General features: G+C 41.0%; 1 protein-coding gene across 2 annotated transcripts; it reads right to left on the bottom strand.

Annotated features, from left to right (window-relative positions):
- Nucleotides 1-40: 40 nt before the first annotated feature.
- GSDME (gasdermin E) lies at nt 41-25,668 on the bottom strand. 2 transcript variants are annotated; one of them, XM_079302366.1, is made up of 11 exons: nt 25,404-25,663; nt 23,824-23,935; nt 21,328-21,558; nt 20,029-20,221; nt 12,268-12,439; nt 11,146-11,266; nt 6,385-6,573; nt 4,627-4,754; nt 4,324-4,510; nt 2,889-2,962; nt 41-1,691 (listed from the first exon to the last, which is right to left on the bottom strand). In XM_079302366.1, the coding sequence occupies exons 3-11, from the start codon at nt 21,536-21,538 to the stop codon at nt 1,461-1,463; spliced, it is 1,506 nt and encodes a 501-aa protein (XP_079158492.1). In that variant the 5' UTR covers nt 21,539-21,558; nt 23,824-23,935; nt 25,404-25,663; the 3' UTR covers nt 41-1,460. The 2 variants fall into 2 exon arrangements, with proteins under 2 accessions (XP_079158492.1, XP_079158493.1); XM_079302367.1 differs by lacking the exon at nt 21,328-21,558 and having other exon boundaries at nt 25,404-25,668.
- Nucleotides 25,669-26,029: the final 361 nt, after the last annotated feature.

The following is a 26,029-nucleotide window of genomic DNA, read 5'->3' as shown; positions in this document are numbered from 1 at the left end:
TTTGTCAAAGATGTAGTCCACAAAATAAAAACAATGGAAATTACATGCATAAGTTATTCTATTGTTTTGACAGAGCATTTAATAGAAAGCTTTTGTAAACTTATTACAGAGGCAATTTTTACTAGTGATGGGCAGAAGACGACTTTCCTGCTTACACACTGCTCCCAAAAGCAGAGTTCCATGCTTCCAGCTCCTAAAGGATCTTTCTACACCAGCATGAAGTTGAGGCAACACCATCAGCTTCATTTAACAGATGAGATGCAGAAAAGCCCACATCCCAGAGCTATCCTGAGCTCTCAGGGAATGCAAAGGCACCGTGGTGCTTTTCTGCAAAGTCCATGTCCTCAAGGAAAGCTGAACTGATGTGACTTTGTAAAGGCTTCTTAGGTAATCTCCTCAAGGCTGTGTGGGAATAGAGCAGGAAACTGAGCAGAACTGCCACCCACCAGCTATGCTGCAGGGCCTGGTTACTGCCCACCCCCACACAGGTGCCTGCTTGTTTGTCTCTCAGTCATCTCACGATCTCATCTGTAAGCATTGATACTCCACCTACTTGGAACATCTTCTTCCCAAGCCCACATTTACAGTGATCTCTGCTGCATTTCTGTTCCATCCGTGATTACAAAAAATTATGATGAGAAAACAGGCATAATAGTTCAAGTGAACACAGTGCTTTACTAATACTTTGCTGTTAGTCAAAGAAACAAGCAAAATATCTGCACTGAAAATGTCATATGAGTAAAATAATCACTTTTGTGGTGTGCAGCAGGGACCCTTCCTGTGCACACACCAAAAGGCATTGCCATACCTCAAATATCAGAATGCAGTTTAAACAGCTGAAACTTGGTAACATGAGTGAGAACATACCAGAAAACAGAAATGCTGTACAGAGGTGTAACTCCCTAAAGTGGTCTTGGGGGTTGGAAAAGAGGTTTTGTTATTTCCTGCAGTGTGCAGTTCACATCCATAAAAGTCAAACAATAATTAATAAGAGAATCTAATCAAGTACCTTTTTAAGAGCCCTTCACTGCACTTCCTCCAGAGTGAAGGCATTCTGCACACCCAGGCTTAAAGGAGCAAAGCAGTTGCTGCATTGCAGAATCCTAGGTTTCCAGGACTTGCCTGTTTGCTTGCTTACAAAAAGCAGTTTGTACTTTGCTGTTTTCTCCGGTGCATATTAATGCAAGCAATCTGGCTGTCACTGCCCTCCAGATCTGACACCTAGCAGAGCAGCTATGTTCAGTTTCTCTTCCGTGGCTCTCTTTTGTAATTTCTCCCCTTCATCCCTTATTTATGTATTTTCCACTGAAACTGCAGAGTCCCCTGGTCGCCCTAATTCCTGGCTGTGCTGCCCTAAGTACCAATAGAACGGCTTTAGAGTTGATCCCAAATACACCAAAATTACAGAGCTACAGAAGAAACAACAGGCTAGAGCAAAAACTGGATACTCTGTACAGCTCCTATACATTCCCACCTAACGCATGAAATCCATACAGTGCAACATAAAGAACAAGTGGGAAGAATCTCGGTTCTTTCACAGTTACAGCTCTTACAGAAGACTCTGTCATTTCCACATTAATATTTGATGAAGCAAACAGTCTTTGCACGACCTCAAACTTCCCTCTGTCAGCGAGAGTGGCCACCAAAGGACTGCTCAGTGCCACAGTGCCATCGGCGGAAGCGACGTTAGGCTGGATTCGTGAGAGAGAGCAAAAGACAGAGACATTAAAACATTTTCCAAGCACTGATGTTCCTGCCATGGCTCAGCTCAGTTCTTTCATACAAAACCACCAGAGAGCTGACAAGGCAGCAGCAAAAGGTCAAGATTCCCTTTGCCATTAGCCCTGACAAGTACAATGTACTGATCCAGAACCAAAGGTCTATGGCACACTTGAAGGGGAAACAGCTCTCCTGCTGTGTCAACTCCTCTCACAGCACATCACACTTACCTGTCACTCTGAGCAAACAGATGAACTCCCCTTGCCCCTACATATTTTAAGGATTTTTTAAATTGTTTTTGTAAGTGACTTTAAAAAACATAAAAAAAAAATCACAGAATCATAATGGTTTGGGTTGGAAGGAACCTTAAAAAATCACTCAGTTCCAATCCCCCTGCCATAGACTAGGGTTCACTAAACCAGGTTATTCAAAGCTCCATCCAACCTGGCATTGAACACTTCCAGGGATGGGGCATCCACAGCTTGCCTCGGCAATCTGTTGCAGTGCCTCACCACTCTCATAGCAGAGTTTCTTCCCAGTATCTGACCTAAACCTACCCTCCTTCAGCTTGAATCCAGTCCTTTTCCAGTCACTACATGCTCTTGTAAAAAGTCTTTCTCCATGTTTCTTGTAAGCTTCCTTCAGGTACTGGGAGGCTGCAATTAGGTCACCCCGAAGCCTTCTCTTCTCCAGGCTGAGCAAATCCAATTCTCCTATTCTTTCCTCACAGGAGAGGTGCTCCATTACTCTAATGTCCTGCACCATTCCTTCAGCAGTTTCAATAAATGGCCTCAGAGTTTTGAGACTTCAGGGTTTGCCAAGGTTCAAGCACTGTTGCTATCAAAGCAAAATTTGTTTCCCAAGGAGAGATGATTACTGTTACTGAGACTTTAAAACAGTGAGACTGAGAAAAATAAAACTGGAGCTTAAGTTACAATTTTCTTTTGCTCACAAGCCATGAAATCTCCCAAATACAGCAACGTTCAGAAGTTAGGTATGCACCTGGAGTAAACTGTGTGCTTCATTTGCCATGTCAGACTCTGACCTTGGCTAAGCACTGCCTACAGCAGAAATTCCCACTGGAGCTTGGTATCTCCTCCTTTATTGGGGAGAAATCTGGCCAAGGACACAGGCACTCCCTGCTGCTGTGCCCCATCTCTGTTACTCACCAAACAACACAAGGCTGGAACAACCTGGAGGTCACAGCAGGCACGCAGCAGGACAAGAGTGTCATCAGGCAGCTCTGTGAAGGACACATTCACAGGCAAAGATCATTCCAGTGAACCCTGCCCCAGGCTGGCTGCTGGAACAAGAGCTTTATCAGGGCCCTAACAGGTCCTCCTCAGCTGGATGTTTGGAAGAAGCTGATCCAGCCCCTTCCTGCTGGAACAACAGAATGGGATGAGCAATGGGTCTGACTATCTCTGTCCTTGAGAAAAGGCACTGGTAGAAGAGGGGGTTTCCTCCCTACCATCCTTGCCTCCTCCCTAAGTATCTCCTCAGTGTTTAACTCTGAGTCAGCAGGCTGGATGAATGACTCAGACCTTGAACAAACCAAGAACCTATGCTCCCAAAATCTATACGAGATTCTAACTTCTGCAAAGCACAGCTTGAGAGGAATGGCTGAGACTGCCCTGGGGCTGGGAGATGGACTAACTGATCCCTGTGGTGCCCTTCAACTCTGTAACAAAAAGGCTGTAATTCCTACCACAAGCAACAGGCATAAAACAGCTTTAGAATCTAGATCCAGCTACACTTGTGCCTGGATTTAAACAGCAGACATTATGTCCAAAGTCAGGTAATAATACAACACATTCAATTAACTGTGCCCTGCTGTTAATGGCATCTGACAATTGTTACCACATCAGCAGGTTTCTGTTTTCTATTTCTTTTCTCTCTTCACAAATGAATTAAGCTCTCCCACCTGGGTCCTGTGCATATATGGATGCACACTGACATTTTGCTGCACAGTGCCACAATTTACACTGGACTTCCCTTCATTATCTTAATGTCAGGGAATTCTTTATATATAAGAGAGAAGACAAAAATCCAGGGAAGTCTGTCTTGGACTTTGCAGGTAGCTTTTAATTAACACTGTGGTGCCAACTAGATTGTGAGGATGGCATTTTTTTGACATTTATGTTTATTCTCCTGTTTCAGCAGCTGCAACACAACCCTCTAATTGCAGTGTCTCTGTTTTAAACTCACTTTTGCTAAATTTAGCTTGCACTTGAACAATATACGCTGTTACACATGAGACAACACCTAATTTGTAATTCTCAGCATTTAGGAGGGAAGGACTCTGGCATGCAGTAAGTACAGAAATTAGTTTGCCAAACTGCAAATGTTCACACTCAGCAGAAGCAAAGTTGAGCAGTCTTGGGGGAATGTGTAATTTACACACAAAATCTGTCAGTGATTGAGGCCTGAATTTAATTCACAGCTAGGAATGCTAAGCATAGTATACCAAACTCATAAAAAGGGAACAGAACAATTTATGTTCATGCAGCTCACCAACTGCTCAAAGAAAGCCATAAAAGCTTTAACATGGAGGGAGCTTCTAAAAGGAAAATAAAATTTTAAAAAGGGATTTTCACAACTTACCAGATATAGCACTGATAAGAAGGTGAGCAGCTGAGAAAAGTTCTTCATCCTGAGGCTGATATTTCTGCAACAACAGCTCACTCTGTAAACTGCACCCTAAGAGCTGTAAGAAGTCAAGAAGGTCTCTTTGTTGTTCTAGTTTTAACTCCTCCAGATCTGGCTTGCCTCCTGTGCAGATATCATCAAACTGAAAGCAAAAGAATAAGCAGAACTTCTTGAAAAGAGAAAAATCCAAGCAAAAGAGAATGCTAGTACTATTCTGAAACTACTTTTAGGAAGCAATCCAAAGGTTCTTCATCTTACCATGTCCCCCAGGGCAGTCACCATTTCTTCATGGAGCAAGAGCTCACAAAGGGTTTTATATAAAGCTCTTTGCTTGTCCTCTGGAAGCTTCACAAAGGGCTGGAACTGGGTCTTCAACCGTGACAGATCTTTCCCAAGAAAGCAGTGGAAAATAAAACTAAGTATTTCTACACAAGTGCCAGTAAAAACAAATAACATTTTGCTGTGTGTTTCATAAGCTCATTTATCACCACACCTCGACATCCTGATTTCCACCAGCACAAGTTAAAATGCAAGGCTTGAACAGATCTGGTGTTATTTCCTATGGAGCTGTTCTGGGTTGAAACCTCAGTGTAAACATTAAGAAAGAAGAATGGCTACCAAGAATCAACATTTTGGTGTACTGCATTTTTAAAATTTTAAAAGTCAATATTTAATTTTAACCAACTAACTATATCTTATGTCTCCCACTTCAAAGTTCATCTCCAGAGATATGGCAGAATGAAGAGCACTCATTAAGTACAAAGGAGTGCTCTGCATTCATTTTCTCACAATTCAACTATGATACTGAAATTAAATCTTTTGTGACATCAAATTACCACTTTGCTAAAAAAAATGACGTTTTCAAATCAATGCCAACTGGAAGGCTGGAATGTTTTGCGTTTTTTTCTCACATTCCAAAAATGTTTGCATACAAGTGTTCTCAAATTTGTTTAAAAGAAATCTTCCTTCATGTCACTCCAGTCAAGAATCATGCTCAGTTTAAAGACGTCCTTTATAACTAAAAAATTACTTCACTGGGGGGAAAACAAAAGCCCAGCCACAGGCAGATATTTTGTTTATCTGATGCAATTGTATGAATTTGTTTATGCAAATAAAATAAACTTAAATGTACTTCCAAATTCTTTAGTAAAAACATTTTTTTAGCTTTTTAACTTTCCAAGAGACAGCGGAGGTTAAATTATTTAAAGAAATCTCCAAGCCCTTTAAGCAAGAAAAGCAAATAGGTATGTCAAGCTAAAACAAAAAATAGAACAGTGACATACCATTATTCTTTCACAAGTCTTTTATATATATTGTTTATTGAAAAACTATTAACCAAGGCTGAAAGTTAGAGACAAGAGAGGTGATATTAATCAATAGAACCAGCTGTAAGAACTCCACAAAGAACTAAAGAAAAGCACAGTGTGTTCTGAGGACTTGACTGGTCTTCCCTTTTTTCATTCCACAAGTAACATTCCTGTCTCTTTTTTCCACATTCCTACAATAAAAACTTGTACCTGGACCATTATACCAATTTGCAAACTTCCATTTAAACTATGTTTTGATTTTGTCAGTTATAAAGCTTCTCAGAAAATAAGAGGCTAAGTGAAGGCAAGGGAGATGTCTGAGACTTAACCTGTAACTGAGAAGCTTTACTGAGAGTATTTTTCAAATCATAAGAAACTATTTTCAGTGACCCTTTCTGAATGAAAGCATGTATCATTACTAACTTGCAGAGGTTATCTGGAATATAAAAGAGCTGTCATAAATATCTGACTTTGTACGATGATATCTATGACAGATGGATTTGGAATGTTCATAGTAAAGAGTCCCCTGCATACACTTACTGCAAACTGATTTTTTATATTCTTTCTGTGCATTCCCTCAAGAGTTCCTGATAAGAGCTATTAAAGTGAACTAACAAGATTTCTTACTTACTATTGTACGAGATTATTTCTGCCTATCAGGTTATTTAATTCACTGTAATATAATCATGCAAAGCATTTCTGGTAATACCTTGTTTCAATATACTTATAGAAGCATCACTGGGAACGAGGTTTTTAGCCCCAGAGTACATCTCATTATCAACAGCATCTGGCTGATAGAGGAACGCAGCATCTCTGAATTGAACTGAATGAGGATAAGCTGAGCCTTCTGTGCTTTCCTTTTCAAAACCTCCTTGCTGTTCATCTAGCAGACAGAACTCTGTAATTAGAAATTCAATCAAAACCAATAATTAATAAAATACACAAGCAATTACTGAATGAGATGATAGCTTGTATTTTCTAGTGCTCTCACATGTCATTTCTCCATGTCTTGTCTCTCCCAGATGGAGAGAATGCCAGTGGTTGCTGTGCATGTGAATTATTGAGCATTCCTGCAGCCCTGATGTTTGGTACAGTGTGTACAGACAGAAGACCTGTGGTGCAGCTGCCTCCTACAGAATGACACCAGCTCCTATGAACTTAATGTAGACAGAAAACAACATGAAAATTTCCTGCTGACACTGTAAACCAGAATGCTGCATTACAGGAGGTGTAGGTAGGAATTCTGGATGTTTTCACACAATCACAGAATATCCTGGGTTGCAAGGGGCCCTCAAGGATCACTGAAGTCCAAATCCTGGCCCTGCACAGCACCATCCCCAAGAGACACATCGTGTGCCTGAGAGTGTTGTCCAAACACTTCTTGAGCTCTGTCAGGTTGGTGCTGTGACCACTTCCCTGGGGAGCTGTTTCAGTGTCCAAACACCATTTAGGGGAAGAACCTTTTCCTGATATTCCACCTAAACCTCCCCTGACACAGCTTGGAGCCTTTCCTTGCTGCTGGTCAGCACAGAGCAGAGATCAGTGCCTGCCCCTCCTCTTCCCCTCACAAGAAGCTGTAACTGCAGTGAGGTGTCCCCTCAATCTCCTTTTCTCCACCTGAACAGACAAAGTGACCTCAGTTGCCCCTTGCATGGCTTCTCAAGATTTTTCACCATCTTTGATGCCCTCCTTAGGCTACTCTGTAATAGTTTAGTGTCTTTCTTACACTGTGTCACCCAGAACTGTCCCCAGTACTCGAGGTGAGGCTGCCCCAGCTCAGAGCAGAGCAGAACAATCCCCTCCCTTGCCCAGCTGTGATGCTGTGCCTGATGTTCCCCAGGACAGGGTTGGCTCTCCTGGCTGCCAGGGCACTGCTGACTCCTGTTCACCTTGACATTGCCCCTCAGGTCCCTTTCTGTGGCACTGCTCTCCAGTCTCTCATTCCCCATGCTGTACATTGTCTATCCACTGAGAGATGTGCTGCAATGCAGGAATGGGATCCACTTATGAAGGAGACACATGAAAGTACTCTCTGAGATTTGTAAGAACCCTTGAGGGTCCTTTACAGAGCTCCTGTTAGCCATGGCACTGACAGACTCCTCCTTCTCAGCCAAGCCACAGGTTCATTCTCAAGTCCTCCAGGTAAATGGTCAACAGGAGACTTCTGAGAGTCTCTAAAGGACATCACCCAGGGAACCACTCTGCAATAACTGTCTCTCTTCAATAACTTCACAGAGGAAAAAACATGCCCTATCTGAATTACCCTTTCTGCCTCGTGTTCGTGACAACACTGGCCAAGCTCAGTCCCAAACAGGACTGACCTTGTCCTGCCATCCCAGTGCCCCCAGCCTGATGAAGTCAAAGGCTCCTGGAAAGTACAGGGAGCCTTAGAAGAGTTATGCTGACAAATCTAGAGTAACTCTTCTGTGCTTATGTGTCCAACACTGTGCCTTAAGGATGCAGAATACAGTCAAAGCCCTATGCATATTCTGATCATCTTTTATTGGCTCAAATGTAAGATTTGAATGTGTACCCATGGCACTCAGTAGCTGGTCTGAGGAGAACACAGGCAGGCTAGCAAAAGAAACTCAATTTTGAAGTAATACCTGACAGCAAAGGGAAAAAATGTAACTAATCAAGCACTCACATGTACCAGGCACAAAACCTAAATATAACCTTTCTGCAGTTGTAAGAGTCTGTCTCACTAAATTAAGGACATTCAAAGAAGATGAGAAAGCATGAAGTGCACTCCATCAGCAAAAAGCTTTTTCAAAGGGAAAGCAGACAAAGAAATCCCTGCCACAGAGATAGACAGACAAACCTTTATGCTTGCATAACCCTTCACAGAGAAGAAGTAGCTACAGAGGAGCAGAAAGCGATTAACACAAGCTAAGAACTTCCCAATGCAACAAAACAGACTCTGGACAGCAGATGAGGCACCACAAAGCCACCTCACTCATGTTATTGTCATTGAAAATAACAAGGCTTTCGTATAAGCCCCAAGGAGGAAGACTGTGCTAATAAACTGCCTCCCCTCCTGAGGCAAAATGATGCTAATAAGGGAAATCAAATTTTCAGATGATGGTGTTGAATCTTCTAATAGGATTCAATTCACAGGAAAAAATTCAAAATTCTGTGTTAAGAGGACTGTTAATTAATTCTGTATTGAATTCTACTATGTTCGCCAATGACAAACCTCCAACAGTGCAGTTAGAGCTTGTTAGTTACTCAGAAATGTTAATAAAAATGCAAGAAAACCTGAGATGATCAATGGAAACAATCAAAGAGACTCCTTTATGTGTAAAAGTGGATATATTGAGACTGTTTAATTTACAGACATTTAAGAGAAAGCAAACCACACACATATAGCAATGATCAGAACAAAACAAATCAGCCAGGTGCTTTTATATCCTGCTTTGTAAAGCACAAACAAGAGGCATTTCAGTGCAACTTTAGAGACCCAAAACTGCAAAGCCTTAAGCAGAAACAGCTTTTACATGGAGTACATGGAAAATTAGCCTGTAGAAATCAAATAGAATTATTACAGGAAAGCACAATGGTAAATGGATCAGAAAAGGATTAGATCCTTCTTCCTTTTTTGAAATTTATTTATAAAAATACTCAAATATGTGCAGTCACATTAGTGAGAACAGTAAAATGAAAATTCTTCCTAATGGAATAACTCAGGTACTGGCAGTGGCAAAGAAAACAAAGAAAGCTCACATGCATCTTACTCTGTAACTATCTGTGAAGAGAAACCCATTAGGTTACACCTGCTACTGGTCACTTTCAGGAGAAAGGACTACATTAGTTAAGATTTAACTTCAAAGGCTATTTCTATTTTCCATAAACAGACACTGATCCCTGCTGCTCAAACATTAACAAGTTGAAGTTTAGGCTACTCTCCTTGGCAAAGCCCTAATTTTGGTGTCTGTTCCTCCCCTTTACCTTGTCAATGACACTCAGGGCAAGGGAAAATAGCACCAATTGAAAAAGAAAAGAGCAGAGAAATACAGATCATTAACAAGACCCATCTATTCTTAGCTAGCAGGACATCACAATTTCATGTAGAAATCATCTAAGTAGACTATCAGCTATATACCTATGGAGTCAGACAGCCTTAATTGCACCTCATTACTCTGAATTACATTTCTATTATAACCATGATGTCGACATCCTCTGCTATTACTTCTGTGTTCAGTCAACATCTGTGTAATTCCACTTTTCAGAAACTTTTTTCAGGTTACATAATATTTACTTCTATTCCTGAGCTTACAGACTTCTTTAGTATGAGAAGTATGATGGAGAGTTAATCCCTGGATTCAAATCTCAACTGTATTCCAATTATTTCTTCAATGTATCTCCTGTTTCTCTCCACATCAGTCCTTCCCAACTTCAGCTCTACTATCTGATTTTATTCCTCCTTGCATAACTTCCCCTGAAACCTCCTTTAGGTCTGTGAGTTTAAGTGAGGATAGACAAGAAAGAAAAACCCAAATGATTGTGCAGAGAAGAGATACAACTTCCCCCAAAGCCAATTTCAACATTTTTTCTAACCTGAAAAATACTCAACCTGACATAAGTAAAGCATGACCAGAAAACATGACAAGGGCATTTCTGCAACCACTCTGAGGGCAATCTTTAACTCAAAGTGTAAAAGCCAGAAAAGTTTAAATTTCAGCCCTGTGTGTATGATTCTGTTCTTAACATTCTGTTGTCTAAACATTCCTGGTTGACAGTTGATTTACATTCAGGTCACTCTCTGCAGCAGGTGAAGGGAATAGCCCAGGCCAAGGGCCATCTGGCTGGAAGCAAAATTGCAGAAAAAGACCTGGACAACATATCTGAGAGGATCAGTAGCATGCCCTTATTGAAGTTTGCTGCATACTGGGCTGTACTGACAAGACTGTAGCTTGTCAGTGGACTGATAGAACTGAATTTTCAATTTGGGAAAGTCTCAGAGTGCTGTGTCCAGTTTCAGACACCTGTGTACAAGCCTCACATTCACAGACTGGAGCAATCCAGCAAACAGCAGATATTAAGGAAAAAAAAAAGTGACCCAACAGTGGTCAAATATGGCAACAGGCCAGAGGAGTGATGGAATCTCTGTCTCTGGAGATAAATGAAAACTTCATAATAGATAAGGACATGAGCAATCTGATCTATCTCTGAACTTTGACTAAAGTTCAAAAGCTGGCCCTGCCTTGAGCAGAGGCTTGAGCTATGTGATCTCCTGTGGTTCCCTGAAACCTAAGTCATTCTGAGTTTACAGTGCATTCAAGTGAAAAAGCATTACTAAATCAGTTTTAAAATTACTAAATCAACATTTCTAGCACAAATAACTATCAAGGCAAAGGATGCTATACAACATGATCACCTTCATGTACAGGGAAACATAAAAATCATTGTATGACAAACAGCTTTGTCCACAGCTGAACTGTGTGTCACAAAGACTGAGGTTTTCACTTACCAAACTGGCCATTCTGCTTTATAAACAGCTCAATTACACCATAGGCAATAGTGGTTGCAGGAGGAATTTCAAGGATCACGCTAGAATCCTTCACCAGACTTCCATCTTCACTTACTGAAACCTACAAGACAGATTTATTCACAATTTATCTGATTCAACTACTGTACGTACAGCTTAAACATACAATGAAAATGAAAAAACAGAGGGAGGATAAGCTTTATTCTTCATGATGTCTCATCAAAGCACACGTTATATCTGGCACCTAAGAGAGGAACTAGATGAAGAGCAAGGTAGAAATACAATGTCAAGAGCCTCTCTCACACTCTTAGCTACCCTATCCTAGCACAAAGCTGAGCTGCAGGTACAGTTTTTGCCACACATGAAGCCCCATGTCACTAGGAAATGGGTACTCACTTCAGTGTCCTGCCTTACCTAATTCTACTGTGACATTTCTTTAGCCCAGCTGGAGGCTGGTACCAGAAAGGCAGCACTTACAAAGAAGGCTCTTACACTGCAATTCCTGGATTCCTGCAACTGGGACACACTGTACACAGAAGTGAGTAATCTCCAGCTTAAAAAAAATAAAATAAAATTCACAATAAATAAGCATGTTTTGACTTTGGTAAATCCTTCCCAATTCAGAGGCAATTTTTCAGATAGCCTCATAATGCAGTTAATCTCTACTCCCATGATCAAAAGCAAAGTTTCCCAATAAATATGAAAACTCAGTAGACACTGCAACCATTTGTGAATGATTATTTGGCTTTTCACATAAACTTGATTCAGCAATGCATTTTGCTATTCAACTTGCAATGAATTGTTTTAGGTTTGTTTCATGTTCTGCTGTAGGCAGGAATCTACAGAGAAACAGAATCACAATTTGATAGTATTGATGGAAACTACATTCCAGGCTCATATGAAAATACAGCATCTTTTGCCAGAAAGGCAGTGGGAAAAACATTTTCTAAACATTTTCCCATACAGAATTTTCACACCCAAGCACTGCAGTTTGTTCAGCACATTAAGAAAGCACAAAAAAACCTCCTAAGTCAATGTGGAGAAATTGTTTCTTCCCAGATAATGCAAATGTTCTATTCCTTGCAGATTTTTACTAACTTTTACCTTTATTGTTTTTGCAGTGCATCCCACCACACCACTGACTTTTTCTTCTGTCTGGATATGTTCAGATATCGTACACCTCTGAGTTGTGATTATCTTTTCTCTCAAGATGCACAGCACTTCACGTTTTCTTTCTATAACTTGCTGAAGTAAACTACTCTTTAGATCTATTGTTCTGAAAAAGAAAATATACCATTAACAATACCAATACCATAATTGTGAAAAAAACCAAAACCGACTACATTTTCTTAATTGCTCAAATAAGCTTTTATTGTTAAAATGAAAATGGTTTCTATATGAACTGCCTCCTCAAAATGATGATGGCCTCCTTTGTTATCTGGCAGCAGTAAATATCTGATTTCCACAGTAAGTCCTCCCATACATATTGAATTCTTGATTCCCTACTCTGAGCAGAAATGGATGTTGTCTGGATACTTTCTAAGCAAAGAAAAAAAGCAAGAGGGAACTAAGGCAACTTTAAGCTTCCTGAGCAATACAAAACCAACCAGTTGGGCTCTTGGACACTGGACTGAATCCTCTCCTACTGTGAGCTTGCACTGACATTCCCATGGCCATGGCAGGAGGTGCTGGCTGGGGGACACAAAGACAGCAATGCCTCAGTGCCAGCCCTCACTGTTTGCTAAGGATCTGTTTCAGTGCTCACTTAAACCCCCAACAGGCTCAGTGGGACCAGCACTGACCAAGTATTTCAAAGGGCTGAATGAGAAAACACAGAAGATTTCATTGATTTTGAGACTGGAGATTACTGAAAAAAACCACCACCTGCTTCAAAGTCCTGTGTTATTCATTGATATAGAGTAAAAATTTAAAACTGAGGTACTGGACTGTACAGGACTGTTACAGTCAAAAGAAAAAAAACTAACTGTGGGAGGGAGCTCAAAACTCTAGCTTAGGCACCAACTTAATAAACCACCCCTACTCCACAGCATAATTCAGCATCTGTTTAAATGTTGTTGGAAATAATTCTAACATTAGATTCTTCTTAGAACGAGCAGAAGACTGAAGTCTCAGAAACAATACAAGAGGTTTACATTTTCTAAGAAAATGTTACAAAATCACTACCTTGTCTTTTGGGGTATTAACAGACTTTCTGGTAATGGTTAAAGCAACTTCTTAAATTTATTTAACTGATTAAAATGTGTCAGTTATATTATACTTTTGGAGATCCTCAGATGAGATGCTGTATTTTTTATGAACAGATAAACTAGCAAAACTGTTGGAAGATTAAGGGATTGCTATACCTGACTCAAATCATTCAGTTTTTTCTCCTCCCTTTCAGTGTAAATGGCTATTCATGGAGCTAAATGGCAAATTCCCAAAAATGTGACAGAAAGACGTGTCTGACTCATATTTATTTAAATCAAGATAACTCCACTTTGAATTAAAAAGTTTTAGATTTATTAGATTCTGAAATTTTGAATTTATGCAGCCTGTGTAAGTCTGAAGTCAGCTGGGGTTTTTATTGAATTAAAAATATCCTCAGGCAATTTTTGATCTTTGGAGAGTTACATGCTTATATGAAAGTTCAATCAGTTGGAATGAACTGTCTGAAAACCTTAAAGTTGATTGTTTAGACAAGGGAAAGAAAATACCTCTGAAGCAATGCAGCAGCCACTAGAAAAGCTCTCCCAAACATTCCTGAGATTATTAATACAAGATTTTTTCCTTTGGTGCAAAGTCATGCTTTATGCTTGGAATGCAATAAACCTCTGGATTAAGTAAAAATTGAAGAAATGTCAAGCAACCACAAACATCACTGCTCTTAGAAGTGTCTGCCAAACCAGAGCCCTTAGCTACAGTCTATCCAGCCTATCATATACTCCACAGTAATTATTTATGTTTCTAAAGTAGTGTGCTCTAAGTGTCTTGAAAACAGAAATTAATGCACTAAGAACCTGCAGTTTTAGCATTTGACCTAGGGAGCCACAGGCAAAAAAAAAATACAATGAAGCAGCACAAAAGCAATTTGTCATTTGCTTTCATGTGTATTGTTTAAGAGGATGACAAACTTGCTGATTATCTTCAAAATTTAGAGGGAAAAAACCCTCTAACAAACAAAGGAAAAAATACCTATTAAATAAATATTTGCTATTTCTGAGTAAGTGTTAACTGAAGAAGCATACAAAATATGACCTAACCCTATGCAAATGAATTACCAAAATAATTCAAGAGACTTTTTCATCCATCTGCTTCTGCAGCATTCTGCCTGAGGCAGGACTGGCTCAGGCCCTGTCACGCTCCTGGCTTTGAGATCCAGATGCAGCAGCAGAGTGGCAGAGCAGAAGATGCCCTTAACTTGCAAAGAGGGGTGGTGAACAAATCCTGGAGGCAAGGCTGGAGGAGCTGCTGCAGCACTGAGGGCTGTGGAGTGACAGTGACACACAAGGACACGGAGCCACCTGCTGCAGCAGCACTGCCCAGGCAGTGCCCAGAGGTGACCTGGGATCAGCACGGAGCTGAATGTGTGTGCCTGAGACAGCCACTGCCACAACCCCAAGGTTCAAACTACTTCAGTGGGATGTGACCCATTGTAAAGCCCTCAGAAATGTTCTCCTCTGCCCAGTAAGTTTAGTGAGCTCCAAATACAGAGCTTTCAAACCTGCAGCTAAAGAAACCTTTTCTTCTAGGATAGCACAGTTAAGTGCTCTCCTCTAGACTTCTGGCACTGAAATTCCTATCATAAAACACAACTCTAGGGTTGCATGTGGACACATCATGTGTTATTACTGGGGCACAGCCTGTTGTGGGCACATCAGGTGTTATTACTGGGGCACAGCCTGTTAAAGGCAAAATATTCTGCTCTCCTCAGCAACTCAGAGAAGAGATGACATGAGGTAAGCAAGTATCCAGCTTATCTAAATTATCATTGAAAGCAGCCATCAAGAGCAAACCACAACAAGGTTAAAGTTTGACAATTAGAGCAGGGCTTCAAGTATTGCAGGGCAATAGCCACTGAGTCTATGACTGCATTTTTGCAAGAACTGAACTTACTTGCCAGCACAACAGTGAATCTAAGAAAATATCTGAATAACACAAGATGACCTAGTTAAATCCCTGAGAATATATGCATGCAAAGCACATGAACTGCATTGCATGTTTTCATTTTACAGGTCATGTTTCAGAGCTTTTACTTCTGTTCTACAACCATGGTTCTTACCATCTCTTTCACTCTGTATTGTACCAGAGCCCCAATCAACCCTGTACCATTTGAACTACATTACCATTATCCATCCCACCCCAAGGAGCTGAGATGAAGCATTCAAAAGTAACACTATAGAAAAATAATGAGATGTTGGTTTGCCAGGTCCCATTATCAACACACAGAGTATACTTTATTTTAAAATAAAAATTATTTTAAAGATGCAAATTATGGGGTTTTGCTTGATTGTTTGTTCTGCTTAAGCAACCTTCCTGAGGTCAATGATTTACCATGCTGGAAGCTTTACAGGTCAAACATATACATAAAATAATTTCTTTCAGTTAGTCTCACTCCACATTTAACTGGATTAAACACTTCTACTCTCCTATAATAAAGGCTTCTTTCACCTTCATTCAGTATTTTTCTTCCTGCATTAGGAAAGCAGTAGACAACAGAGGCACAAAGGCAATTTGCTGCAGACGGGAGTCAGGAAAGAAGAGAGAAAGGCAGAAACTAAATAAAGACAAGAAAAAACAGACAACACCTGGCAACATAACAGGCTCTCACAGTTACAGCAGAGAGCACCTAAACCCCACTGCTGAGACTGAGGGTCTTTCTTTTAGGCACAGAATTTGACCTAATTTCCCACAAAGGAGAGGCCATAGGACTATTTTTCCATCAAACCCTGTTTGTCTCAGTAACCCATTCACAAATCCTCAAAGCAAGGTGCTTGTCAATTTCTTGCAAATACCAAGTATTTGCTGTGTACTCTCTGGGTATTGCTGTGTACTCTCCATCCTCTCACTGAAATCAGCACTGCTGCCTGTGTGCACAAATTTTCACTAGTCCAAACTACTTACAAGTAAAAAACCTTTTCAGTCCTGTACTGGGCAATGTCACCTCAATACACCGCCTCTCCCAGCTACAGAGAAACAGCCTCTTCTCCACTTCATTTATAATGTGCAAGTCTGATTCTTCCATACAAATACTGCTTGTTGCAAGTGAGAGCCTTCACCCAGCTTTGTTCCTGCTCTAATAGAGACCTCCAGATAAGTGTCAGAGAGTAAAATCTACCAGACCTCCCTCTGCCATTTTTCACCAAGCACAGATGCATGTTTCTTTTGTTAATCCATTTCAAATATAACCTCTCTGACCTACTTCTTACAGAACACAGCACCTGCAATAGTCAGTTTATTGATAGCGTTTCACTATTTTCCCTACAGAATAACCTGACACATACTTCACAGAACATCTTCCCTAAGAATACCAGAGACTTCTCAGACTGCAAGTGACAGGTAGGCTCTCTATTTTCTATTTGACATGCTCCTTATTTTTTAAATCACAGGCACACACAGTTGCTTTCATTCAATCCTGTCTCACAACACTTTGTGACTTCCTATTACCTCACGTAGCAGCTTAGGTAGAAAACTGAATGGTTCTCTCATGATGCCCATAAATGCTCAAGGAGTTTTAAATAATGCATCACAAAATGGTCTGAATTTCCACTGTACTCAGATTTAGAATAGGTATTTATTTTTGTCTCAATATCAACAGTAATATGCAGAATCATTAATTCAACTAAAATGCAATATGCAACAGTACAAAAGTATCTTTCAGCCATGCCAGAGTATGCTGCTAAAACCACAACTCTTTTGCTAATTTGCTAATCACAGAGTTAGGAATAATTCACACAAAATGATGGATGTATGACAGGCAATTTTTTCTGCAGCTGATGTGAACTGACTGCTATCACTCTCCTCTCAGAACTTCTCTTTCAATCACTTTCCATGACTTTTAGTGAAATGGTAAAAACAAGCAAGCAAATTTGTTAATATATGAGAAGTACAGAGATTATAATATTCTTTTACTGGAGGGAAGAAGACAGAACAGTTGAGCATCTGGTCTGCCTTTCTGCTTCAGCAGGGCCACCTAGAGCAGTCTGCCTAGGATGATGTCTCCAAGGTGGGGACTCCACAGCCTCCTCAGGCAACCTGTGCTCAGAAAGCCCCACAGGGGAAAAGAGTTTCCTGATGTTCAGACAGAGCCTCCTGTGTCTCAGATTGTGCCCACTGCTTTCTGCTCTCTCTGGGCACCACTGAAAAGTGGCTCAACCAGCCCATACTTCATCAACTTCTCTAAGATGACCTTATGGCAGACAGAACCAAAAGCCTTAAAACAGAAGATGGAATATATTCTTAAATCCATAGCAATCCAAGGGAGCTAAAGGCACGGGACTCTGCCCCAAATCATGTATGTATCAGTATGTCACAGTGCTCTGTGAACTAGCAAGCACTATACAACACGAAACAAAAAAAAATGTAAAGGGACATATGCCAAGTTTTTGTACCTAAAACTATCATTTAACTTTATTTTAGGTATTGCATATTGTGTAAATAAGAGTGTTCTGCATTTACAATGTCACTGCCTCTGCAAACCAGGAAGCATCTCATCCCACATCCTTCAGCTGTCACCCTTTTTCAGAAAAAGGAGCCAACGCAGCACCTGGAATCTAATTAAAAGATTGGGAGGATTCTCCTTCAGAAGGTTCACCTAAGAAGTGACAGGAAACCAATTTGCTGCCACTGAGCACTTTCAGCTTCCTCAACCCTGAAGACTCACATGATGTATTTTAAAAGGGGCATCAGCTTTGACTTTTTAGAGTTTACTGCTACTAATCTGCAACTTTGACTCAATCAGCCTAGTACAAGAACATTATAAAACCACAACTTAATTAGATGATATATGTAGAAATAATAAATGAAGCAATGATTGATCAAACAAGCACAAGCACCACATGTTAAATGACATCAACAACATTTGCTGCTTCGCATTTCACAAGGCCTGACAGGTAAACATTCTCTTATAAGAACTGTAATGCTTTGCATCCAAAAATCACTAACTTGTAGGCATCAGCACTCCTGAACTCCACACAATATCATTAGCGAGATGAAAGCTTGAAGCTCAGACACAATCCATCATAAATCATAGAATATTTATGAACAAGTAAGTAGAATTTCATCTGTAAGGCATTGCCGACAATTTCCAGTGAGCCTCTGCATTACACTGGAGAAAAAAAATAAAAATTCTGCCATCCTCATCATTTTCAGTGACCTGGCAGAAGGCAGACTGACTTGGTTTCAATTATATATTGTGTATCATAAGCTTTAATAAGCTATGAGCATCTTTTTTATGAACTAAGACTTGCTGCCTTGCATAAAGTGGCACACACATCAATTTCAGTTACACATAGATCAGTGCAGAGCTACTGATTTTCAACACTCAAAAGAAGGTAACATATTTCTGATTATTTAGTCACATAAAGGATTGTATTCCAAGATGTGCTGATTCGCTGTGGGAAAATTCTTTTTGTGAACAGACAAAATCAAGTAAAAGCTTACTGATCCTAAATCAAAGTTACTCTAGTTTGTTTCTCCATAGGACTCTATCTAGTGCTAGAAACAAGACTCTAACTCTTGACTGACACTATTTTCCTGATACTAGATGTAGATTAATTTTCCAGGCTTGGTACACACATTTAGCCAAGTATTTTCTGCCTTTAATAAGGCATTTAGTACAAAGAGAGCAAGGTGCCTTATTAGAATAAATTTGTTGACTTGTCAATGCTCACAATAAAAAGAACATCAGCCATTTGTTCCCATGAAAATGGAGAATTGATTATTTCTAGAACATCACTGTATCTAAAGCAAATTTACATTGCTTCTGACAACTTCTGCACTGATAGCAAAAACCTATCATCTTTATCTCCAGAGCATCAGCAAAGGCTATTTAAATTCATTACAGCCCTTGCTACAGATCTAGAGTAGAATGCTCTCACAAATGAAGCACCCTCATCTCCCATGAGTCAGGACCTGCAATAGAAAGTAGACCCCTAACTTCTCAGCTGGGTGCCAAATAGGCTTTGGTCCATGACACTCTCATTGCAACATTAAATAAATCTGATTTCAGAGTAGGAGAGGAAGTGAGGAAGTGTTGCATATCTTTTAAAATAAAGAATATGGCTCCCCTCGTTAATACAGTGTACAACAGGAAGCAATAGATCTATATTTTGTTCAGCTAGTTAGAATATGCCTTGACTATGCTCATTCACCTTTGCTATTCCTTTAACTTCAAATAATCCCATTTTCTAGCATGGTCACTCACACACATGAAATTACAAAGCCTGCTTACAAGAACATTAGCAGTTCTGAATTTAATTTCCATATTCAATGTCCCAGTAACACAGAGAACTATTCTATTTTTTTCCAGATTGTTACCTCAGTACAGTCCCCCAAAGAAGGGAGGATTTGGCTCTTGTCCCAGGTGGTAATTCATGCAAAAAACATAAGATGAAATTACAGAGAGATTTTTTACAATAAGAAATGGTAAAGTCTGATCAATAAGATTTCAAAATACGGAAAATTGCAATTTTTGTATATATGATTTATCATGAATATGAAAGCTTACAAAAAAAATATTTTCAAACTGACAACACAATTTCAACAACACCAACGACAAAATCAATTGGTTGGTGATTGCAGCTGGCCCAAGTATTTCCAGCTCAGTAATCTCTCCTGGCCACTACAACACCCACATTAGAAACATACCTGTCCTTTACATCTTTCATAAGCTGCTGCAAGTCAATCTCCTGCTTCCTCAGGTTTCCAAATGAGGACTGGTTTTCCACGTAACCCTTCCCTCCAGTTCCCAGGCTGATCTTCAAAAATGTTGTTTCAATACTTCCTTGAACAAAATCTTCAAACTTCCCCATATATTTTGCAAAGTCAGACTCCACAATCACTAGGAAAGCAAAAATGGTAATTTCTGTGAAGAGAAGTGCTAAAACTGTCCTTAAGTGACTAGGGAAAGAGATACTTACAGAAAATAGGACAAGTTAGTGAAGGCAAGGAACAGTACGAAGAGGTAAATAATGAAATCTGCATCTCTACAACTCTTGCATCTGCTCTCTTCATGTTTTGATCAGCTCTGCTCTACTGTCTTTTGTATTTTGCCATTTTAGGAAAACATAAGGTGACTGAAGTGCTGAACTCAGACATTATGAAATATTTATAAAGAATGATTGAAAGTTATTTCAGCTACAAAGAAAACTACAAAGCAGACCTGCTTGTACAATAAGGCAAGCATTTTGGCATTATTTTGACACCTCTCATCACAGGGCTATCCCAAAGCTCACTGAAAACCAATGGAAAAATCTAAGTGGTTTAAAACAACTCTGAATTTTATCTACCTAAATACCAGAGAACTGACTCAGAATAATCTAATTTTCCAAGCCAGCTACAATTAATATCTTAGGTTAGGGACTTTCCTGTATGGAATTACAACATGTCCAGAAATGGGATTCCATCTCATTAATCTTAAAACATGTGTGGGACTGCTATAGTTGAATGAAGAAAAAAGTACAAGGGTTAACTTTTTTAACAGTCTGTGCAAGATAAACAGAATGGGTGGCAAAATTTACTTGGCCTGGCCTGGAAGCATTCCCTAGGCTACTAACATCAACAAGACACTGTTTATTCACTGCTTTTGATCTGGAGCACAGCACAGTTTCACACTACTGTCACATACAACCTCCTATAATATTGTAGGGATATTCCTGTGGCCGCAGACAGAGAACTGTACAGCCTGACAACCTTCAGCACTCAATTCAATACTCTACCCAGGTAAAACTTTCTTTTTTTCTAACCAACATTCACTACTACCATTTTTAGTTACATAAATGATCAAGCAAGGAAAAGATCCATTCATCACAGTCCCATGGATGGAGGATTCCTTCAGAGCATTCCTCTGAAAGGAGCCCTCTAATAACATAATTGAGAATAACAAAACAGATTAGGAATTGTACTGTTTTTATCTGCACTAATAGTGCTGCCTGAGCATGGCTTTACCTGGTTTTATTGGTTTGTCTTCAGTAAGCACATCACTCAGGGTGACTGTCAAGAAATGATACTTGGGCTTCTGCCAGCACCAGAATTTCCTCCTCTTGGTAACTAAGCTCAAAAGCTGCAGCTTGTCTGAGGCATTCAGCTGGGAGACAGGGATCAGGTCACCTCCACTGTCAGTTTCTCTCACAAAATTCTTTGTTGCTTTTGCAAACATCGTGGAGAATCAGTTAAAGCCTGAAAGAATACATCTGTTTTCAAACAACTACAGTTGGAAAGTAAAATATTTACATTGTCCTTTTAAGAAGTTCTTTAAAATTCGTATTAACCAAGGAACACTGGAGTATTTTCACCCATCTTCTTCATTCTGAGCTGGGAAGGAGTTCAAATCACTTGTCCCAGTGTAAGTTTTCTCAGGAAATGATAAAAGAATTCTGATTAAGAGGAACATTCACAGGTTATGATACTGTTAGGAAGGAAAAATTTACACAACTTACCTGAAATTCTATGAAAAAGCATCTACTAATAGCACCCTGTAGAGACCAGCTGCAATGAGGAGAGCACTGGGGCAATGGCAGAGGATTTCTGCCACCCCACGGGATCCTTCTTTTATTACCTAACATAAAACTTACTCCACATAAGGCAATTAGGTATTACTCACACAAATTATCTTGATCTTTTTAACAGGGAGTAAACACATGGTGGGATAATAACAACTGCTCTATAAAAAGCACCAAATATGTGAGCTGGCATCTTTGTTTCTAAGTTTTGTTTCTGAAATACACCCCTGGAAAGTTCCAATTAATTTTTTTATTTATGAACTCTTTTTTTGCCTTCAGTGTTTTCCAATTTTCTATATTTCATTTGCATAACTACACTTAAATTGAACATACATTATTTGCAACTGTTATTCATATCCCCTACACAACTACATACATTATCTTACTGTTGCTTTGCAATGATTTTAATTAAAAATTACCAGCATCTCTCATAATGTAAGGTTTTCTTTATTCCCAGGAATACATTCTGCTGTATTTACAAGGAATGTTTTCCAGTAAGAGAGATTGGCTAAAGTCCCAGAAGAAATGGTAAAAATGACCATTCACAGATGCTAAACATCGAGTTCTAATAAATTAATGTTTGATCTTTTTAAAGAATCTAATCTTTCTAGTTTTTCAACTCTGTGTTATCTGAGCTAATGATATCTCCAGAATTAAATCAGGTTTTTTGTTGTTGTTGGTTTGTTGTTTTTTTTTTTTAATCCAGCAGCATCCTTTAAATCTCCCAGCTGACACTGACTGGAAAGTTCAACTAAGATCATAAGATGTGTCAGCTGGGTACCCACACTTTCATGATTAATTACCTGCCTTGCTCCACACAGTCTTAGATTTGTCATTTACAGACACAGGCCAGAGTAAGGTAAAACACATTTCAAACAAAAACTCATATTGCAGCGAGTATTCAGGATTATTGACAGAATATGGAAACCTGAATACAGATTATTAGTGCTTGGACCACAGGCTCTGTATTTTAGTATTAGGGAAAAAAAAAAGCCCTTTTGCAGATGACTACTTACCTTTATGCTTTTCCCAAATCCCATTTCAGATATTCCACATAGTATTTACCAATTCATGATGAGGTATTCACCTCCTCATGAATCCTCTATGGCCTAGTCTGCATAACAAATGAAGGGTGTTTTCCAACAACACCTGCATCAAAATGATGTGAGCAATGTCTAAGCCGCATAACATTTTACTGAAGAGTCTTCTGGGGCTTTCACTGTAACTGCAGCAAACCCTGCAGCACCACCTCAGCTGAGGGCACTGGGAATATTCCACTGACTTTCTTGGTCTCTGACCTTTTCCTGACCTGAATTAAAGACTGATTTTTTGCACTCTTGTATGTCTCCTCCTTAATTTCCCTGGTTTTAATCTCAGTGAGAACACTTTTAACAGAATAAAGCAATGCAGATCCACTGCAGCATAAAGGAAAAAAAACCCAACAAATATAACTTCAAACCAAAACTAGTTCCCTTTATGCACAGGACTTCTTTTGCAGGAGTCTGTATTTTGCAAACATCCAGATAACTGATTTGTTATAAATCAGTTATATATAAATACTGATTATATATAAGGATGCCATCAAGAAAATTTGTTGTGCATTTGCTCAGCACAACCTACTTCAAACATTTCTTACTTTACATGACTGCTCACTCACCCTAATACCCTTGCTGCATAGCCAGTTCACATAGGCATAGTCTCTTAAAAAAAAAAAAAAAAAGCAATCTCTGAGTTTATCATAAAAAAAAAAACCACTGCAAAACCAGATCCTAATATTTGACATTCTTACAAACTCACTAAATCTCATGAGAGTAATTACTGCATCAGTCTGTAAAACTTCCAATTCACAGTGTTTTGCCTTCACTCCCTATCACCACTCCTGACTAGCCAAAGCAAGCCCAGGGAAGAGGACAGAGTGCTTTTGAGGACTAACAAGACTCACCAGGCAGGAGAGATGGGGCAGTTTTCAGCCTCAAAATGATGGCAATGTCTCCCACACTTTGCTGTGCTGGTAATGTCTTTGCAGGGAGCATATTTCACTGGTGTAGGTGTACCTGCAAATCAAGAATATTCTATGGAGATTCCTATTTATTTCTCTTTGGATATAGCACCTTTAACACAAATTTGACAATACCCCCAAATACCTTGCTTCACTATTTCCCAGAACAAAGACACAGAGCAATTATGCCCCTAGCCAACATTAGGGAATTCAATACAGCCACAAGGCTCAACAGAATCTTGAGAAAATGGGCATGGAGTAGTTACAGACCCAGCATTAAGAAAACTCTGTCTTGGGAGCTTCTTCCTCTGTAAATTTTAATACAGCTGTGCTTGGTTAGACAGAAATAAAAGGGAGGGTATCAGCTGGTAGGAAATGCCTGTCTGAGTGAATGCAGACTGACAGCTAGGCATGAAAGCAGGAAAGGAGGAAGTACCTTCCTTGCCTACCAAAAAATCTAAAAATTAGCCTAAACCCAGGCTACAGGAGGATTATTGATGGCAAGGATGAGATCAAATTAAGATAATGAAATCAATTTCACTGTTTACCTATACAAACAAATCTCACCCTGCTTCTCTGCTTTGTAGCTCCCTAACTAGTACAGTGGGACATTAAATCCAAATGTTAGCAACATTTTACAAGCAATCAGTACAAAAGAAACCAAACAGCTCTCTGGCATTTCTTACACTCTGTATCTTTCATATAAAATACAATTTTAAAAATTCTTTTTTCTTGCACTTACGTAAGATTAGACAACACACTGGGCAGACTACACAGGGAATTTGGTAGCACGGGAACAACTGGATTGCCAAATGCCAGCACAGTCTTTCCTACCATCCAAGTTGTAAGAAAACACAAGGCCTGAAGCCAAGGAGGAGCTGTTAGGCATTAAGCACCGTGTAGGAGTGGTGATGGCCTTGGAGTCCTAAAGGAGTCAGTCTGTATCCTTAGGGAACTGGAGCATGGAACTGGCGACATAAACTTACAGGCTAAACTTACATGTTTTATTTAAAAACATTCGAGTTACCTTCACCTCCTTTCTAAATAAGTAACATTGAAAAGAAAAAAGAGTACGCATAAGAGCTAACATACAAAGCCTAGCAGAGCTGCCCTCACAATGTATTACAGTGCTTAAACGCACGTGGTCCCCAAAAACACATCCAAGGATTTCAGCCCAGGCGAATCCCTCTCTCTGTTATTCCTCCAGGACTCTGCAGCACGTGTCTCCCAGCGCGGTGCCGCAGCCTCGGCGCCCCGAGAGACGCGGCGCCTTTCCCCGGCCGCGGGCGCCGTCCTGCGGGCAGGCCCCGCGCTCCGCCCGCCTCTCCGGGAGCATCGCCCGCCGTGCCGCCGCCCACAGCACCGCAGGGCACCGCGCCATGCCGCTCAGGCACAGCGGGCCGCGGCGGGGCGCCTGCCCCGCGGCAGGGCGGAGGGGCAGCGGCCGGGAGAGGCGGGCACGGCCGGGCCAGGCCGGGCAGGGCCGGGCCGCACCGCCGCCCCGGGATCGCTCCCGTACTCACGGCATTCCCGGCGCTCCCCGCCGCCGCCCCGGGGATGCGGCGCACTCCGCCCGCGGGGCGTGCCGAGCCCGCCGCGCCCAGGCTCGCTCGCCGAGCAGCTCCCGCGGCGGCGGGGGCTCCGTGCCGGCGGGGGCAGCGCAGGCCCCGCCCGGGTGCCCGGGCCGTGCGGCGGGCGGGAGCCGCGCCTCAGGCGGCTCCGCCATGTTGGCGCGCGGAGCCGCAGCCCCGCGCAGGGCAGCGGGCGGGGGAACCCTCGGGCGGCTTCTGCCTCCCTCGCCATCCCGCCCGGCTGCCCCAGCTCCCTCGGGCGCTGACCGGGCTGCCGCGAGGGTTGGAGCCGAGGGCTGCGTCCCTGTCTCAGCATGGGGCGGTGGCCCGGCACAGCCCCGCGGCTGTCTCCGTGTGGGGCAGCGCTGTGTGTCGGCCGCTGGAGAATTCCCACGGTGATGGGACAATTTTGTATGGCTGCACCCTGCCCCATAACACTGGCAGCTGTCTTTGCCTTCAGGTAATTGCGTGACAGCGGTGTCTGTCACGAGTGATAAGGAGATCTTTGTGACACCCTTCAAGCCCGGCTCGGGTCGCCGAGGTCAGAGGTGCGCGGAGCCAGTGCAAAGTCTGGGAGC

Source organism: Erithacus rubecula (genome assembly GCF_903797595.1).
Source record: "Erithacus rubecula genome assembly, chromosome: 3".
In the NCBI taxonomy this organism is placed as follows: domain Eukaryota; kingdom Metazoa; phylum Chordata; class Aves; order Passeriformes; family Muscicapidae; genus Erithacus; species Erithacus rubecula.
This window is presented reverse-complemented; position numbering and strand designations above follow the sequence as displayed.

Coding starts and splice junctions, on each gene's coding strand:
- GSDME (XM_079302366.1), bottom strand. CDS start 21,538: ATGTTTGCAAAAGCAACAAAGAATTTTGTGAGAGAAACTGACAGTGGA. Junction 4,511..4,626: donor TGACTGCCCTGGGGGACATG/GTAAGATGAAGA, acceptor TTTTGCTTTCAG/TTTGATGATATCTGCACAGG. Junction 1,692..2,888: donor TTCCAGCCTTGTGTTGTTTG/GTGAGTAACAGA, acceptor TCACGAATCCAG/CCTAACGTCGCTTCCGCCGA.